This window comes from Polistes dominula, unplaced genomic scaffold, assembly GCF_049000335.1.
Source record: "Polistes dominula isolate Pdom_NZ unplaced genomic scaffold, Pdom_raw_medaka contig_32, whole genome shotgun sequence".
In the NCBI taxonomy this organism is placed as follows: Eukaryota; Metazoa; Arthropoda; class Insecta; order Hymenoptera; family Vespidae; genus Polistes; species Polistes dominula.
Window position 1 is genome coordinate 1,729,478 of NW_028300880.1, and position 20,355 is coordinate 1,749,832.

At 31.9% G+C, this 20,355-nt stretch overlaps 1 protein-coding gene across 3 annotated transcripts in view; it reads left to right on the forward strand.

Moving 5' to 3' along the window:
- Positions 1 to 20,355, forward strand: part of mdy (diacylglycerol O-acyltransferase) — a 171,621-nt gene that overhangs the window by 103,110 nt on the left and 48,156 nt on the right. For 2 of the 3 annotated variants that reach the window (XM_015321625.2, XM_015321626.2), the window contains one exon: positions 12,345 to 12,497. In XM_015321625.2, coding sequence (XP_015177111.1) covers positions 12,345 to 12,497 — 153 coding nt within the window. The remainder of the gene's footprint in view (positions 1 to 12,344; positions 12,498 to 20,355) is intronic. The other variant, XM_015321627.2, reaches the window with a different exon arrangement.

Below are 20,355 nucleotides of genomic sequence, written 5' to 3' on the forward strand. Positions count from 1 at the left end.
AGTCCAAGGTCTACATCTGTTTTTCGTTAGAAGGAACAGTGTACAAGGAGATCTTTATCGGAAACATAAAACCTAAACAAATATGTACGATTGCTCGCCGGGTCCGATAAAACATGTGGAATTTTTGTTACCCCCACATGTTATTGATACCTTAGGTTTTATGACCGAATCACCCTTTCCAATATTTCCTTTTTTAACAATAGATCTTCCTAGACACATGTCCGTATACGATGCAGGTGAGAGTTCTTCACATCCTCCCACCTGGAGTTATCAACTCCACATACACGTTATTATACTAATCTTCAGAGTAAAATAAAAATACAAATTACGCAGAGATTACGCTTTATAAAAATCTTAGATATTTACTATATGAGGAGAACCTGTTTACCAAGTTCACATCTACACATTTCACATTAAGCATCGTGAGCTCAGCTGACTTCTTGAGCTCGCTATTTACCTCACTTTCGTCAACGACACCTTTCGCACACGGCCAGGTGTCCCGAGCACCCGAGTTTCTTCTCTCTCCGAGTTATCATGGGTATACTCCCACCCTCGTAATTCGAAACCGCCTTTTTTCATTATCGATGTTGCCTGTTCAATAAAGGTCTCCAACTCCGCTGGTGATTTAACACTGGTGACGCAATTGTCTACATAAAAGGATTTCGATAACTTTTCAGTAATATATTTTGGTACCCCTTTTATCTGAGAAATGTGATACTCTAATACTGCGCCTAATAAAAATGGACTCCTAGTGAGACCGAAAACAACGCGTCGGTGACGTAAGGCGATAGGTTTTCCTTTCGCGAACCATAAGAATCTTAAATAGTCACGATCTTTCGGATTAATTTCAATTGGAAGAAAGGCCTTGCGAATATCTGCAATTACCGCTATATTGTCTTTTCGAAATTTTAATAAAATTGCAGGAATTAACTCTATAAGATTTGGCCCTTTTTCAAGACACTGATTTAGAGAAGGAAAACCCTTCTCGCTCGCAGAAGCATCAAACACCGGCCGCAGCGGAGTAGTACTTCCAGACTTTATGACGTGACGATGAGGTAAATAGTGAGCTCGATCATTCAACTCGTTGTCCGGTACAACTTCAATTATACCCTGTTCGAGCCACTCCGAGAATACTCTATCATATTTTTCCAGATACCCATCTTTATTTAATTTTCTCACCGTATTACTTAATCTACTTTTTGCCATTTCTAAATTACGCGAAAGAGGCGCGTGGTCATCGACCCAGGGTAAATCAACCGTGTAACGTCCGTTTTCGGTTATAGAAACTGTGCTTAAAAAATTTTCTTTTACTTTTTGTTCATTCATTAGCCGATTATTTTTCTCAATGGGATCTCGTATACCTATAACATCCAATTTCCAGAGATCCGAAATGTTTGCTTCACTCACGAACATTGACAACTCACTAATCACATCATCCTCCTTGGTTACCTTAGGTGTTTTACCCATGATAACCCAACCTAATCTTGTTTCAAATGCCGACAAACTCTTATCTACATCGAGTTTTCTTCCTGTAAAAAGCTTACCAGCTACGTCCGCACCTATTAAAACATCGATTGTCTCGCTCGAATCATCGACATTTCTTTGTAAATCTGTGAGATTAATATTATTTTTCTTCAATTTCTCAATCCAGGGAGCTCTTTTGATCGTCGGTATATCAGTACAAATAGTATCCTCATTCATTACTTGGAAATTACATGAATATTTTCCGTCTAAACTTTTCATTCGAATCAAATAAACATCATGTTCCTTGGATTGAGAACTTACACCGCCGAAAAGTGCATGAGATATCTCTCTCTTACCAAGCCTCTCGTATTTCAAAAACTTTGCCACTTCCGAACGAATATACGATCTATGAGAGCCCTGGTCTATGACCGCACGCACAACCTTTTCTTTTGAATCCGAATATATAACAACGCGAAGAGTTTGTAAAATTACATTCGGCATACAACTAAAATTTGAGAGATTTTGCTCTACGTTCGCTTGCTCATTCGCTTGTTTATTCAACGAATCATTTTTACTCACAGTCACGCTAGTAAATTGATCGCGCAATCCCGGACACATGAGCATTGAGTGACGTCTGTCACACCATCCGCATGAAATTTTTACTTTACAATCTTTTATCAAATGATTCCGTTTTAAGCATCTAAAACAACATCTTTTTTCTTTAAGTAAATCTCTACGCTTTTCATACGGCCATTGTTTAGCTTTATCGCAATCTACATTTTCGTGATCTGCGCCGCAAAAAATACAATTTTTTACCTTTCTCTCACCCGAATATAACGCGCTCGCACTCGGTTGCTTCACCGACGCACTAACTTTGTCCTTACTCTTGTACTCGTCCTTTCTCCCCGTTGCAACCTGAGACTTGAAGCCGTTGATCGCCATGCTGATTCTTTCTTCATTTGCAACCTCTGCCTTCAGGAATTGTAGAAGTCTCGACAGACGGTCTGTAGTAGAACCACCCTCGGCTGCGTCGTCATACGCCCCCGAACTCAACGGCGAGCGTTGCCACGTCCTCAGGATCTCCTCTGGCAGCGAGGACTCGACGAGCGGATAGAGCATCGTTGCACAATTATTTGTTTTGACACCAAGCGTCTCGAGAGCGCGGATTTGCGCAGATATCTTATCATACATGGTCGAAACACTTACTTGTCTTCCTTTATTGGTCGCATTCTGTAATGCTAATGAGAGCAATTCCCGTGTATAAAATTCGATTAGTAGATCTTCTCTCCCAAAGCGATTTTTAATGCTCTCGAAAGCTTTATCATAATTTTCGGCTGTGGTAGGAAATCCATTTACTATATCTTCAGCCTTTGAGCCTTCTTCCATCATTTGTTTCAAATATTCTAATTTATCCTCTTTGGAAACAGACTCATCTTCATGAATTTTTCGAAAATGCGACCAAAACTGAAGCCACGTGCTCACGCCACCACCATACTTTATCACTTTTAAGAGTGGGCGTTTGAACGGCTTCCCACCTTGTGCTGCTGTCTGGACCGAATTCGCTTCCCGTCCAATTTGAGTACCATTACAGGTCTGAAATTTTAACCTCCCTTCCAGAAACTTCTGTTTGTACGCATCATGAGCTTCCATTTCAGCTTCAATCGCTGCCTCCTCCGCCACTTCTGATAACAGCTCAATATATTTCGTATTAGCTAGTTCCAACTCCTGCATTTTTGATTCAAGCAGTTGCCAGGCCACGAGCCGTTCACTTTGGGAAACAGTCGCATTACCACATTTCATGGAGAAGGCGTTCAAGCTCCTCGTAAAAAGCGTACGTTGAACCGTTCTTTGTTTCTTCGCTGCTTCCATTTTGAGGTTAAATAACACTTACTATCAGCACAATTCTTCAATCACCACCGAAAGAGTCCTGTCACGGTCGCCAGAAAATGTGTAAAACACCTTAGGAACTCGTGATGATTGAAGGTAAACAACAAAAAACAGCTTTATTTTAACAAGTAAGCACAATACGAATATTACAGTATGTAAAAATGTTACAAATATACGAATAATATAAAATAAGACGAATAATACTAATAACACGAATAAGACGAATAAAACGAATAAGACCAATAACTTCTAATAACACGAATAAGACGAGTGGAACGAATAAGACGAATAATGACGAACACTCGACTCCCGATCCTTAGTAACAGTCACTCTAATAGTTCTAATAACAGTCCCCAGTCTCCTTCTTTCCACGCATTTATAGTCTAATAAGTAACACCCCTTTTGGAAAGAGTAGGAGATTCTTAGTTCGATTGACCAATAGCACTAGGGTGCAAGGTCCAAGCAAAGTCCAAGGTCTACATCTGTTTTTCGTTAGAAGGAACAGTGTACAAGGAGATCTTTATCGGAAACATAAAACCTAAACAAATATGTACGATTGCTCGCCGGGTCCGATAAAACATGTGGAATTTTTGTTACCCCCCACATGTTATTGATACCTTAGGTTTTATGACCGAATCACCCTTTCCAATATTTCCTTTTTTAACAATAGATCTTCCTAGACACATGTCCGTATACGATGCAGGTGAGAGTTCTTCACAGATACTGTATTTTATGCAGGTTACTACAAGTTTATGTAATATTTGTATTATATTATAATATTAATTATAATATAATAATATAATTTCATATTATTATATTTTTTATATTTTTTTATTATTTTTACATCATATATAAAATTATATTACATATAAATATCGTATTATTATATTTTTTATACATGTAAAGTAGTTTTATAGTTTTATATAGTCTATATAGTTACTAAATGTGGTATATTGTTTAATGTTGTTTATATTGTTTTATATTGTTTTATATTGTTAATACTAATAGCTAATATTATATTAGGGCATAATTAAAATTAAGTATATTGTCAAAGGGAACGAACATGTAGGGGGGGGCCTTCGGGGTAAACACCCTAAAAGGGTATACCTGAAATAAACTTCTTATCTTATCTACATGTAAAGTATATATATTATATATTTTATATATTATAATATAAATTATATATAAAATATTTAATATATTATTTATTTTTATTTTCTAATTAGATACATTATATGATTAATTATATATTTTATGTAATATTATATTATATATATTTTATATATAAATTATATTAAATATATAATATATAATATATAATATAATTGAAAATTTTTTTATGTAACTTTTGTTGAAAATCCAATAAGAATATTGTGGTTAATTCAAATAAGTTCGTACTGATTATGAACAATATTAAATTTAACAAAATGAAATGTTGATATGAACTTTTAGAACAACTCAATATCTATCTATCTACGTATCTATCTATCTATCTGTATTTTGATCTATATATCTAATTCTCTCTTTCTGGATATCCCCGATCTTGTTCTCTGAATTCTGGCAACCACAGACGCGTGGAATTGGAAATTCAGTAGTCGTAGTCGTCCTTTCCGACGTCTGATTACGGTCGCTGTTGGAATACGCTATTGTGTCGTGCATGATCGGACATAGCCGATTCTAATATCTACTATCTTTATCTTTCTCTTTTTCTTTCTTTCTTTCTTTCTTTCTTTCTTTCTTTCTTTCCTTCTTTCTTTTCTTTTCTTTTTATCTATTCTTTTTCGTTTTCAAGAAATAAACGATTTATGTTGGGTGTGTTTGTTACGTTCTATTTTTCTTTCATCTAACAACCCCCTAGAACACCAATTGCAATTTTCAATCATTGCTATACTACTATTATTATTATTATTGTATTATTAACAATTGACAAGCGCATATATGCGCTCGAATTTCCATGAAACAAAATACTTTTCTCTTTTCATTCTTTTCATTAATCAAAATAATTAAACTCTTTTAATTTTCCGAGTACTACGGGCACATATATGCGTCCAACTTAAACAATCCGTGTTGACTTCTGGCACATATATGGGCTTGTAACAACCCCCCTACAACACCAATTGCAATTTTCAATCATTTCTATACTACTATTATTATTATTATTGTATTATTAACAATTGACAAGCGCATATATGCGCTCGAATTTCCATGAAACGAAATACTTTTTCTCTTTTCATTCTTTTCATTAATCAAAATAATTAAACTCTTTCAATTTTCCGAGTACTACGGGCACATATATGCGTCCAACTTAAACAATCCGTGTTGACTTCTGGCACATATATGCGCTTGTCAATTTTTTCAAACATTTTTAGCAAGAAATTGCTGTACTTTTTTATTTAATCAAAATAATTAAACATTAAATTATTCCATCCTCGTGGATTGCAATGAAAAAAAAACAAAAAAACCATTCGATAAAATGAACAATTTATTTCATTATTTCTTCCATTTTTTTTTCTCTTTAATGATCTTATCATAATTGCAAAGGCAGAAATGTGTTAAGAGGTCGTTGTTGTGAATGTTAAAGAAAAAGATTAGAGAAAAAGAAAAATGAATGAAAGAAAAAGAAACAAATTAATTGATCTAATTGGTCAATACTACAGCCCAATTAATTCCAATTATTTGAACAAGCTTCAAACAACCGTATAAAAACTTCGCAATATTCGTGTAATCGAAATCACACTCGCTCAATCGAACATTATTATCACCAATCAAATCTTGCCCTTTCTCTCTCTCTCTCTCTCTCTCTCTCTCACTTTCTTTTTATCTTTCTTTTTTCAATTCGTATTGCGTTGCAATCTAACTTGCGATCGAATCGAGCAACGTAATTAGACTTTAATCACTTTCAATCACGAGAGATGGGAGGAGGGGGTCGGGGGGGGGGGGTGGTGGGGGTTGTAGGACGTAAGGAAGAAAAAAAAAGAGAAGAGAAGAGAAAAAAGAAAAGAAGAAGAAGAAGAAAAAAAAAAGAAGACAAGGTAAAAGATAAGCTTTCACGATTTCGCAGTGTACGATTTGCTGATATCATCAACGTAACGTTGTTACATTCTTTTCGTGATAAAAAAGAAAGAAAAAAGGGAGAAAACGGAAACAAAAAATAAATAAAAAAAAGGAGATAGCAATCTTTATGAAATATCTTTTACCATGTTGCGTGCATCCTAAAACTATTTTCATACTTTATCATACATTTCTATATTCATATAAATATTTTTATATCACTGTAAGAAACACTGTTAATATTGATAATATTAATATAATGAGATTATGATGATAATAATTACTATATCAAATAATATTAGTGTAATTTTTGTAAATGTAATTATGATGGTTTAATAATAATAATAATAATAATAATAATAATAATAATAATAATAATAATAATAATAATAATAATAATAATGTTGACGATGATGATGATGATGATGAAAATTATAAAATGACATTAATAATAGTACAATTGTTATTGTATTATTATTAATATATATATATATATATATTAATAATAATACATATATTAATATATTATATAATATATATAATATATATTATATAATATATATAAATATTAATATATTATATAATATATATAAATATTAATATATTATATACATATAATAATACATATATATTAATAATATATATATTAATATATATTATTATATAATATATAATATAATTATATATATATATAAATATAAATATAAATTATTATATATTAATATATATTATAATATATATATAATAACAATAAAAATGATAAAATAATATTGTTAATAATACGATTATAATATTAATAATAATATAATATTAATAGTAGTATAACAATGATTATAATAATTAATAAATCAAATAATATTAGTATAATTTTTGTAATTGCAATTATGATTGTATAATAATAATAATGATGATGATGATAATGATGATCAAGATGATAATATATGACGTTAATAATAGTGCAATTGTTATTGTACTTATTTTAATATATATATATATATAATATAAATAATAACTAGTAATAGCACTAAATTAAATAATAGCACAATTGTTATTGTACTATTATTAATATATATATACAAATAATAACAATAAAAATGATAAAATAATATTGTTAATAATCTGATTATAATATTAATAATAATATAATACTAATAGTAGTATACCAATGTTTATAATAATTAATAAATCAAATAATATTAGTATAATTATTATTAATTGCAATTATAATAGTACAATACTCATATTGATGATAATGAAAATGATAATATAATATTAATAATACAGTTATAATTGCAATGTGAAATTTTCTTTCAATTTTCCTTTTTTTTTCTTTCTTTCTTTCTTTTTTTCTTTCTTTCCTCCTATCGAAGCTCAGCAAAAAAGAATCCTAATCAAAATGCATACCAGTTTGCTTTTTTCCCCGTATCGATAGGTCGAGATCGAAATAGAAAGTGAGAACGAATTGACGATTGAACAGTCTGGATGATGATAGAAGTGGTGGTGGTGGTGATAGGGGGTAGTAGAAAAGGAAGGTTTAAATCGGGCTGAAGAGTGGGTGGTAGTCTGACTGAGGAGGTTTTTGAATAGTCATTCAAAAAGAAAAAAATAAGAATAGAACTCTGATAAGAATAAGGGGTACCGAAAAAAAGTATTAAAAAAAAAAAATAAAATAAATGAAAACTGGTTAGTTGGTAGTGGTAGCAATGGTATTCTCGTTGACGTTTCCTTATTCCAGAAAGAATAAAAAAAAAAAAGAATAATAGACGAAGCTCTTTGGAAGCTAGATGAGGGGGGTAGAAGTTAAAGGGGTAGGGCTTAGAGTAACGGAGGAGGAGGAGGAGGAGGAGAAGAGGGGAGGGGGGTTGGTATGAAGCAAGGAAAAGGAAAAAAGAAGACAAGGAAATTGGAGGAAATGGGACGACCGGGATCGGTAGTAGCTCGGAGTATCCTTGTTGAACGAGTGACAATGGGAATCTGAATAAAAGTTGGAAGGGTGGGGGTGGGTTGTTCAAGAGAGTTTGGTCTTGGTCGTGGTTGGGTGGGGAGGGGGAGGAGTGTAAGAATGAAAGCTTAGCAGTGGGTTCGTTTTGAGTCGGCCAGGAGTGGGGGGGGGGGAAGGGTGGAACGGGTGGAAGAAAATTGAGAAAGTACCCTTCGTTTCTTCGATGCTAAAAAGGAACGATGCTTACGGACACAAAGAAATTCTTAGGAATGAACGGAAAGAGAATGACAAAGAGAGAGAGAGAGAGAGAATGAGTTAGGGGTGGGAGGAATGATGAAGAAAATCTTAGCTTCCTGAACGAAACGTTTTATATGACTCATTTAACGTTTTCTTTCTTTTGCGTTTCCGGTTTCCCTACCTCCAGTTTCTGTAGCCTGGTGCTTGTCTGATGTTGCTGGTGTTTCGTCAGAAATCGTTTTACGAGAAATATGCTCGTTTTGAATCGTTTAAGGGAAAGAGAGAGAGAGAGGCAGAGACAGAGAGAGAGAGAGAGATAATCATTTAGAGGGTTAGGGGTTGGTGAAAGTAAAATGGGGGAATTGATGATTGTTATATTTATTGAAAAGAATTTCTTATCGTCAATTAAAACTTAAATTAAAATGATGAAGGAGTAGGAATAGAACAGGGTAATTGAATAAATTGATTGTGTGATTTAATTTTTGTAAATGTGTGAGAAAATGAGAGAGAGATAGTGCAATTGTTATATTTATTACAAAGAATTGTTTATAGTCAATTACATCTTAAATTAAAACGAAGAAGAATGAATGGAACGAGGTAATTGAATAAATTGAACAAAAGGTTAACTGGGATTCTGCGATTGTGTGATTTAGTTTTATGTGTGTCTGTGAGAGAGAGAGAGAGAGAGAAAGAGGAACGTGACTTTATTTCACGAACGAATTTTCCTTCCTTTTCTTATACCTCATATAATTGCTATTATATCTGACAAGAAAGTTACATTTACCATTATTACACATTCGTACGATTATTACGTGTTAACTTTGAGGTTAGGTCAATAAGTATATATTATATTATAAGGTTTATCTTTTTTTTGATCATTTATTTGATTAGAAAAACATCGCATGTGGAATTATTGGCCTAACCTAACCTAAAGTTTTCGTTTTAGATTGAGATAAGGATAATTCATAATGCATACCATTAGTTATGTTTTTCTACGAATGGGAATTGGATGGCGTGGTGGGGTGCTTGTTCTGTTTATCGTGAGATTACTTTTTTTCTCTTTTTTTTTTTATTATAGTTTGTTTTATTCGTTTTCTTTTTTTTTTTTATCGTTGATTTATTTTTATTTTCTATCTCGATTAGTTTCTAAAAGAGAAACGAGTATAAATATTCGGAATAATGTTTAGGAAAATGTTATTTGTAATTCATTTTTATATATGTGTGTATGTGTATGTGAGTGTGTGTGTGTGTGCGTGTTTGAAATACAACAAAGCGAATGTCATGCTACGATCGGCGTCACGACATTCAACGATCTCACCTTTCGCAGTGTTTTGTTATCTTTTGATTTCGTCACTTCAGAATCACGCAAACTTTCCTGATAATAATGAAAACATTAGAAAAATTGTTCTATCATTAATATTTGATTATTGAAAATTAGATTAATTTAGTATTGTGCATTAGGTATTGGATTTTTATTTTATTTTTTTATTTTTAAATAAATTTTATTACATCATCTCATTGAAATATTTAAAGAATGTGTTTTGTGGAATTCATGCGTATGTACGAGTACATGTAAATGTGTAAGCACGATTAAGATATATTTAATTGAATTTTTTATAAATAATTATTGAATTAATTTAACATAATAATTTTTTAAATTAATTAATTAAAATATTGTGATTTAATAACAAAACATATTCAATTATTCCTACACACAATATTATAAACAATTGTTAAATTAATTATGCACACAAATACAAACTTAGTAAATAATTATTTATAACAAAATTAGTATGACATAATTATAACGTTTTATTAGAATCAAACACACACTCACATATACTCACAAACACTTATAAATATTATTCTCCCTACGATCTCGTTATAAAGCGAATTACTTGTTTCTTCAAACGAGAAAAGAGTGGTTCAAGAAATAAAAGAAAAAAAGAAAGAAAAAATAAGAAAAAGAAAAGTACAAGGGGAAAGAAAAAAAGAAACACCACCAGAAAGGGGTTGGTGGTGGGAAGGGGACCCGGTCCCCCCCTATAAATGAGAAAGAAAGAATATAATGAAGCGACGAAGAGGATGGGGTTGATGGGACGAGTAGTGGGGGAGGTGGTTAGAAAGAAAAAAAAGGAAGAAACCCCAAAAAAAAGAAAAAATCAAAAAAAGAACTAGAAAGAGTATATAACTAGAGTCGGATGAACTCGTGGGAACTAAAAAAGCAGTGTCTATTAAAATTCTTTTGCCGACAACGAGTGCAAGTAGAAGTTCTCTTTTTAATTAATTTAATTCACTTAGACGATGGCGTTTCCCACAAACCCCCCTCCCCTTACTTTTACCTTCCCCATCTCTTTTCCCCACTCCCCCATAGTGTCGGTCTGTCGGTCTGTCGTTGTCGTCGTCATTCTTTCGTGGAAAAAGAACCACAAACCAAACGACTTTCATGTAGAGAAATGCTTAGCTACATGCTTCGCGTTGGAATTCAAGAATCCCTCTAATTAGCACCTCTCGTTGCTAAGTCCTACTTGCTTGTAGTAAGCCCCAACAACCAACCCCCTTTCCCCACTCCACTACCTTTACTTTCATGCCATCCCACCACCATCATCCCACTTCCTTTCTCGTTTTCGTCCTTCTTCTACTTTTCCTCTTTATCCTTATCCTCATTCTCTTTGTACTTTTTACTTTAATGGGGAAACAAATATTTCTCTTTATAGTTTAAAAATAAAAAGAAAACAAAAATACAAAGCAACCTTGATCAAGTTTCAAAGATAGAATTTCTCTTTTTTTTTATTGTTCATTTAAACGAATTATCGATATTTATAGTTTTATATAATTGATTTTTATTTTATTTCTTTTAGAGAAGATAAAGAAATAATATTTTTTTAAATTTATTTGTAGAAAATGTAAATATTGGGCCTTTGTTTTTATCTGATTAATTAATCGTATTAATTTTTATAATATATGTAAATTTATGTAATATAAAATTTCGTTTGTTAGAATTTAAATCATTTAATTTAATGATATACAATTTAGTTTAGTTTTAAATTTGGCGCCTATCGATGCGTCAATGTAGCATAGATGGCGCGTTTTATCTAGTAATTAATCTGCTGGGAATTTCTGGTGTATTATAAAATGAGTGCTTCCCCTTTTGATGTATGACAACGTATCAAATGTGAATGTATACCACATTCACAAAAGCCTTCTAATAAATATAAACAAGCTAGTATTACTATATTACAAGTAAAATGAATTCTTTATTATTAAATGAAATAATAGAAAAAGTATGTATGACTCGCGTTGGCTTTTGAAGATAACGGAAGTAATGTAAAACATAATGAAATATAATGGTATTTATTATCGATAAAAAATAATGATTCGTATACATTTCACGCATCTCATGAATGCATTGGGAAATGTATTATTAATATGGTAAAGTCAAATACATATACATATATATGCGAAATCAATGGGTACATACGTCATAGGAATTATTAATATTATTCAGACCTCATGAGTAGAGATCGAAAATTAAAATGAAATACTGTGTCCACAATGTAAAAAGATATAACGAATTATTTGAACAATTTTATAAGGTATATGATATTGTATGTATTATTATTATTATTATTATTGTTATTATTATTATTATTATTTGACTGTTAGGAAAGTAATTTTCTGTAGTTTTCAATGATAAATAAATAAAATAAAAATCTAATATTGTTATTATTATTAATATAATGATTTTTATTTGATGTTACAGTTGGTTCCATGTACGTGTGCATGCTGTATGCCATTCTATTCTTGAAGTTATGGTCGTACATCCAAGTGAACATGTGGTGTCGTGTCAGTCGTGAAAAAACATCTAGCCAAGGTAGAATGCGACGACAATCCTTGTCTTACAATAATCTTCAGTGTGAGTAATTTATATCCTTTACACGTAACTATATTATCATTATTATTATTTTTTTTATTATGTTTTCATTGTCATGAGTAATTCTATTCTTAGTTAGCAATTAATAATTTGTCTTCATATTAGGTATGCTTAATTATCAAACAATTATATTAATTATTTTATTTTATGTATGTATATATATATATATATAATTCTTTGCTGGAAATTATTTTTTCTTATCGAGATTAAAAATTAAATTTAACAATTCAATTAAATAGCTTCGAAGGAGAAAAATAACTTATTAAAGGAAAAAAAATGAATAAATAAATTAAATTAATTTACATATATAATTTCCTTTTGAAATATATCAATTTTGTTATTAATTATTTTATTTATTTATATTATTATACATTTCTTCATATAATTATTTTCTCAACATCAATACGATAATCAAATTGGACTATTCAATGAAAATTTTCCAAAGAAAATCGACCTCTCTACGTTCAAAGAAAATACATATTTAATATGTTTCTATATATAATATATTAAATTATTTTATTTATATCTAATAATTATGTACCATATTATAATTATCTTCAAATAATTTTCCCTATTATCTTTGTCCCCCAAAACTAAAATCATAATATTCCAATTCAATCAAAATTGTTCCAAAAGAAACCTCGGACCTGCGATTCAAGAAAATACATATTAATTTACTTAAATCCCTATACCTCCCTTGCTTCCCTCATCCCCCTCTCCTCTTGATATTCACCCACGCATGACACGAACGAGAGAAGCCGATTTTCGTACGACTGAATAAGGACAGAATATGCAGGTTCGCAATGTATTTACCTATCTCCATATCCTTCCAGTCCATAATTCGGTTCACTGTACTTACTCACACATACCTGACATACATACACACACATATGCACTACAAATCCACATACTACATACTTACATTTAACGTTCCTCGAACGAATGAAGAAGGGTGCAGAGATAGAGACACATTCACACACACACACATATTGATGCACATGCATGCATACAGACGACAGTGATAGGTGGACAGTAGAAGGATAGATGGATATTTGCCTATTTCTGAAGGTGCATATACGTACGTTATAGTAATCATACACACACACACACACATTCCCACATATATATTTATGAACATACACAAACATCAGTATGTATATCTATGAACTTGTATGTATTTGTATGTGTTGACGAATCATGTTCATTTTACGGAACTCGAAGAGGTGTAGCCAAACCTGCCAATGTTGCTGCTGCTGTTGCTGTTGCTGGCCACGATAATGGGTGTGAGAGCCCGTTAAATGGGGGGTTTGGTATTGAGAGGGTGGGTCGAGTGTTGGTAAAAGGAGGAGAATAATTTCCACCCAATTTAAACTCCCGATCAGGCTGGCCTCTGTTTCCGGTGTTGGATGCAGCTGAACGGAGTTGGACGGAAAGAGATAGAACGAGATGAAGTTGAGGAAGCTTGGATACGCGCGCTCGTGTTTCTCGTATCTGTGTATGGGTAGGTGGAAAATGGAGGGATGAGGGGCGGAGGGGTAGTACCAGGCGAGGGGTAAAGTTTTGAGAGACGAAGGAAAGGTTTTCGCACGTTGGAGAAGAAGGATGATGAAGAGGAAGGGGGTTGGGTGGGCTGGTGGTATAGATGGGTACAGGGGGAGGCGAGGGGGGAGTGGTTAGGTGGTGTTTGGTAGTAGTAGTAGTAGTATATATCGATTATTCAGACCTCGCCGACCAAGTCAAATTATACGAGCCGGCCTTTTCCCCAATAAACTCTCCGCACGGAATATCAACCCTGTCTCCTTCTCCCACTCGCACCCCCACATCTCGTTCCACTTTCCCTCTTCACCGTTCAACTACAAAACCCCCCCGGTATATCTGTCTGTCTTTCTCCTCTGCTTTTCCACGATCTCTTTACCAACCCTTCATCGTCATCTCTTTCTTTCTTTTCTTTGTTTTTTTTTTATTATTTTTCTCTCACTCTCTCTTTCTTTTACCGTGCTAAAACGTCTACCCTACGTTTCCACTTTTAATCGTGATTGCACAAACGATCGATACTCTATAACCCATCTCGCTTCCTCTTCGTTCACCCCTTTACACCGTTATCCCCAGGTTTCTCCTTTCTACTTCGTCCTGTCAGTTCATCTCCCCTTTCTTCCTCTTCTAGCAAATTCTTTTTCCATTTTTTTTTTCATTCTACTAGCTCCTCTCGTACGCTCTTCGTTCATCTCGTAGATCTTTTTCATCGTTGCCACTGAACGAGGAGCCAAACTTGATGGATAGGTGTGCACAGGATTGTACAGGTACATGGGGTACCCCGTTGTTGCTCGCAAATTTGATCCGAGTCCATCTGGCTTGATCCTAGGTTGTATCTGGTTCTGGTTCTATTTCTCTATCTATCTATCTATCTATCTATCTATCTACCTATCTATCTATCTTTCTATTTCACGTCACACCAGCGATTTCCTTCCTTCCTTCCTTCCTTTCCCAATTGTGTGTTGCATGCATCTTTCTATATGTGTGTGTGTGTAACCCTACAGTTTCCTTCAACCCAACTCCCCCAATTCCCCAACCCCCACTCTTCTCACCTACTCATCCTCTTTCTCCTCTTCCTCAACATTTCCACCTCCCACTCCTATTCCCCCATGGCTGAAATTTTGCTCGACCGTCCGCGAGCTTCATTAATCATCGTTGGAATAATGTAAAAGGAAGGCTTCGACGTGTTAGGGCTGGAATGGTCGGTTGATGAACGGAGAAAGGGACGAGGTTCGGCTACGAGAAATAACCTAACACGTTCACGTTCGATAAGGGTTAGTAAAAGGGGGTGGTGTTGGTGAAGGTGAAGGTGGGAACGCGGGTGTGAGGAATAACGATGCAACGAAATTTTCCTTGGAAGATTATTTGAACGAAAATTTCTTCCTTTTTCATCCGCCTGTTGTTGATTATTATTTTTTCTTTTCTTTTTTCTTCTTCTTTCGTTGGCATTTTTTTTTCACTCGAAATTGTTTTCCAATCGATATTTCTTTTTCTTTCGTTTTATATATTATTTTTTTTTTCTTTAAGAAGTATATACAGAGTGTCTAGGTTATTTTATGTTATCAGTTGAATTTTATCGATATATTTACATTGAATGTTTAATTAAAATGATATCATAGAAGAAGAAATAAAAATAGATTACTGTTTTTCTGATTTATTTATCGTTTGAGGTTATGATCGTTTAAACTAATTTCCCTATTGGTATCATGTAACGCTATATCTGATTGGATGTCTCAATATTGACGTAATAATAATGAAACGTTTATCGATACTTGAATATAACTAATATTTTAGTTTAAAAACTAAAAATGATTATACAGTTGATGTTTTTAGATAAAAAGGTTAGGTTAGGAAACACTAAATTCGTTATCATTCCGTATTTTTATTTGAACTTTTAAATGAAGCTTTTAAGAGCACATTATTTGTACATTTCTGTACTTTTTATTTTTATTTATTTATTATAAAATGTGATGGGAAAAATTTAATGAAAAAATACTGCGAGACACCCTGTATATATATATATATGTTTGCGTAGGATGGCTGTATTTTACAATGGAACGTGATTTTTTTTTTAAAAGATACTTTTGAAAGATCGTTAATTTTTCGAAACGACTTTAATCAGGTATATACCAATTCCTCGAGTTATCTCGTAAAAAGTAATGGTAGTATTCTTATTTATATATATTCCAGTTAAAAAAGAAAAAAAGTGGGAGAGTCGTTAAAAACTTTGATTTGCTATTAAGTCGTATCTTAACTTCTCAACGTTTATATTTTACACGTTTCCAATAAACTATAATCGAGTAATGTAATTTTCTTGGTATCAGTTATTTGATCGATCAATATCAAATAAAGTCTTGCAAAAGATACTTAAATTTATTATTATTATTATTATGAACGTGCTTTTACAAGAAAAGAAGATTATATAAAAATATATATATATATATATATATATAAAATAATATAATATTATAAAAGTAAATTTAAGTATCATATATAATTATAAAATAATATATTCGCCATTTTTATTATATACTTCAATGTTTCAATATTTTACAATATTAATGTTAAATAACTTTTGTTTTTTTATTAATACCATTTAAAGACTATCATATACACATAATGAAAAATATTTTAACGCTACAGTAAAGTTTCAATTAATTATTTATTTAATTATAAATTTAATAATAAATAAGTATATATATATATATATATATATATATATATATATATATATATATATATATATATATTAATGTACATTTAAATTGTTAAACTATATTTCAAGATATAATACTCTTTAAGTTAGATATAACCCATCAATTCGATATCGATCAGTCTCAAAGGGTCGTCTTTTGCTAAAGGCTAACGAAATTTCTCAACCTACCTACCCAAACCATCTCTCTCTCTCTCTCTCTATCTCTCTCTCTTTTTCATAGTCTCTTCTAAATTCCTCTCACGTGATACTCGTTCAGTAGAATCTTTCGCAAAGATAGACGAATGCCAGACACGGCCCAGAACTCGCGACCCGTTAGCGGACTACGTTATTAGACAACCATGAGTTCAACTAATTCTCTTTACTTCCAAGTATCCTAACGTAATTTTCATCTTCAATATCTTCATCTCTTTTTCTCCCCCACCTTTACCTCATTCCTCATTCCTCTTTCTTACTTCTCTCTCTCTCTCTCTCTCTTTCTCATTCTATCTTCAGTTCAACATCGAAGCACGTCTTATTATTACCTTAGTACAATGCTAAAGTCCTACACGTTTTCCAGTACGGTATGAGCAACTTCGAAGTGAACAAAATAGAGAACTCTTCCTTCCCTATCGAAAACCCCCGTTTACGTCTCCTCTTCTCAACCCTCCTTTTCTAAAGGAAACCCTTTTCGACGTGACCTACCTAAACTTCCCACCCCTCCCCGTTTAACTTCAAACCCTCCACAGAAACCTCCTTTCTTCATTTATTTCACCAATCGTGTTATTCGAAAAGCTAGATCGATAAGTCGATTCTGATGAAACCTTCGATTCTCTCTCTTTCTCTGTGTGTCCGTTAGTCCGTCTCTTTTTCACTTTGTTGCTTTTCTTGCAAGTCTTTCAATAAGCAATCTTCTATAATGTCTCTGTTACCGCGACTCGCGAGCAAGTCTACCGACGTTCGGGACAGGCACGAACCAAAGGTGCAAAGGGGTTGTTCAAGGGTTGGGAGTTACGGGCTCCGGGGGTGGGAGGATTGAGTTCGGTTAGGTTAGGGGAAAACTGGTGGTAGTAAGTTTAAGTTGTGTTTGTGTGTGTTAGAGGAAAAGGGTGTCGATAGAAACTAGAAGGAAAACGTTACAGGGGGTTCTTGGTTTGAAAGGAAGACGGAAAAGAAACTGGCAGCCATAAGCCGAACGTCACAGACTGACTGAGATTCTTGCGTGTCGTCTGGCCATTCTCAATTCCAATGACTTTCTATCCAATCATCTTTCGGTAGTTCTTTTTTTTATTATATATTCTTAGTATTATTCTTAGTCTTAGTCTTATTTTATGTTGTTCTTGTTTTCTCATTCTTTCTTATTGTTATTTATATTTTTTGTATTTTATTTTCAGTTCGTACGTTCTTCTTTTTCTTTTTATTATTTTTATTTGTATACTTAGTCTTAGTATTAATCTTAGTCTTATTCTTAGTCTTATTCTTAATTCTTATTACTGTTTTTGTTCTTGTTTTCTCATTCTTTCTTATTGTTATATTCTTTTCATTTCCTTTCGATATCGTACGTTCTTCTTTTTCTTATTTTTATTCATATTTTTATTCTTATTCCTATTCTTATTCCTCGTCTTAGTCTTAATCTTAATCTTAGTCTTAGTCTTAGTCTTATTCTTAGTCTTAGTCTTATTTTTTGTCTTATTATTCTTTTTGTTCTTGTTTTATCATTTTTTTCATTTTCTTTTAATTAGTTTTGTTCTCGAATTAAATCAAAGTCTTGTTTAAAATAGATCGTTAATAAATTGATGCATTTTTAATTACAAAAATCGCAAAAATTCTTTTATCGATTGTTATTCACATGACTTTTCTCAGGTTACAAATGTATAACAAAACTAATATTCAAATCAATAAACGGTAAATAAAATTTATATCTTCAGAGGGAACAATCATATAAACTGCAATCGATAAAAGAACTTTCACCAGAGGACAATGATTCAGTTTAAAGGTGAATTTCGAGGAAGACGGTACTACGAACATATACACAGTGCTTTTAAATTACGATATACATTTCTTTCGATTAATTAACAATCATTTAAGGTATATAACACATTCTAATGTATTTTATTAATATTTACGATTGTTTAAACTAATTTACATTTGTTTTAATGTTCCTGACCAGCGATGATTTTTAATTGAATTTTTTCATTTAAATAATCAGATCAAAATTGTTTATTGGAAGTATACGTAATTTTTAAATAAATGTACTTAAAAAATATATTATTTTTACTTTAATGAGTACTTAACTAATTTTCTTGTATTTTTAACTGCATAATTAACAACTATTATTCCATGTAAATTTTATTGCAAAAATAGAAACAAAATAAAAGAAATTTATTAACGTTATTTTAAAAGGGTATGACATCGAATGAAAATAATGAATTTTTGGAACGATTTAAAGTTCTCCAATGAATTCTATATCCAACTGAGTTTTTGTATTTATCGTTCGATGAAACGTATCATAAAAGTAGAAAATCGAAAGAGAATGATGAATTAAACGAATTTCGTTACTCGTATTTTTTGTTTAATAGTCGTTTATTATTCCAATAAAAAGACAAATATAGTTTGGAAACAATTGAAAAATTGTTTCAACGATCGATCGATAAAGTCGACGACTTCGACTTTTTTTGTTTCAAGTTTTTTTTTTCACAATTAATTAATATTTAAAAACAAATAAATTTGATTTCATTAATTATGAGCTTAAACGTCATTTATATGAAATAAATAATGACAATGATTTACATTGTAGGAAAAGTTGTGTTTGTCCCAGTTAAAATGATGGTAGTCTGTGAGAAAGTGGGGGGAGGGGGACACGGTGGATGTTTTATGATCGATTAGGCTTGTTAAATATTTCTATAATATTTTCTAGGATGAGTGTTATATCTTAGGGAATGAGAGAGAGAGAGAGAGAGAGAGAGTATTATATGCTCAACGAAGACGCCTGTCAGAAGAAAGTCTTTGAATTTATGACTCTCGTTGACATTCGACCTTCCAACCCGTGAGTTTGCGAAAGTACCTACGTGTCTGAAATCTCCTTACGAGTTGGTATCATGGATCCGCAGCTTTCAGAAAGGATCGTGAAATTCGTACCCTTGAAATTCGTAGCCTTGTTTGAAGGTAGAAAACGAGACAGGATAATATATAAGGTTGAAACAATAGTTTTTGAGATACCTTAAGAGTTTCTAGTTAACTTTGATAAATTTTTTTCTTTAATATAAGACAAAATAACGTATAGTATAATAAATAATTGTTATATGTAATTGTGATGTTATCAAATAATCTGATAATATTATAATTACAATGTCTTTTTTTTATGTAGTTGTTTAGAAAATAATGTAATTGTATAATATAATCTATTTTCAATGTTTTTGCTTAATTGGATAGATTTTTTTTTAAATATAATATAAAATAACGTATAGTATAATAAATAATTGTTATATTTAATAGTTATGATATAAAGTTATCTAATAATATCATAATTACACTGTTTTTTTAATGTAGTTATTTAGAAAATAATATAATTGTGTAATATAACCTTTTTTCAATGTTTTTGGTTACTTTGGTAGG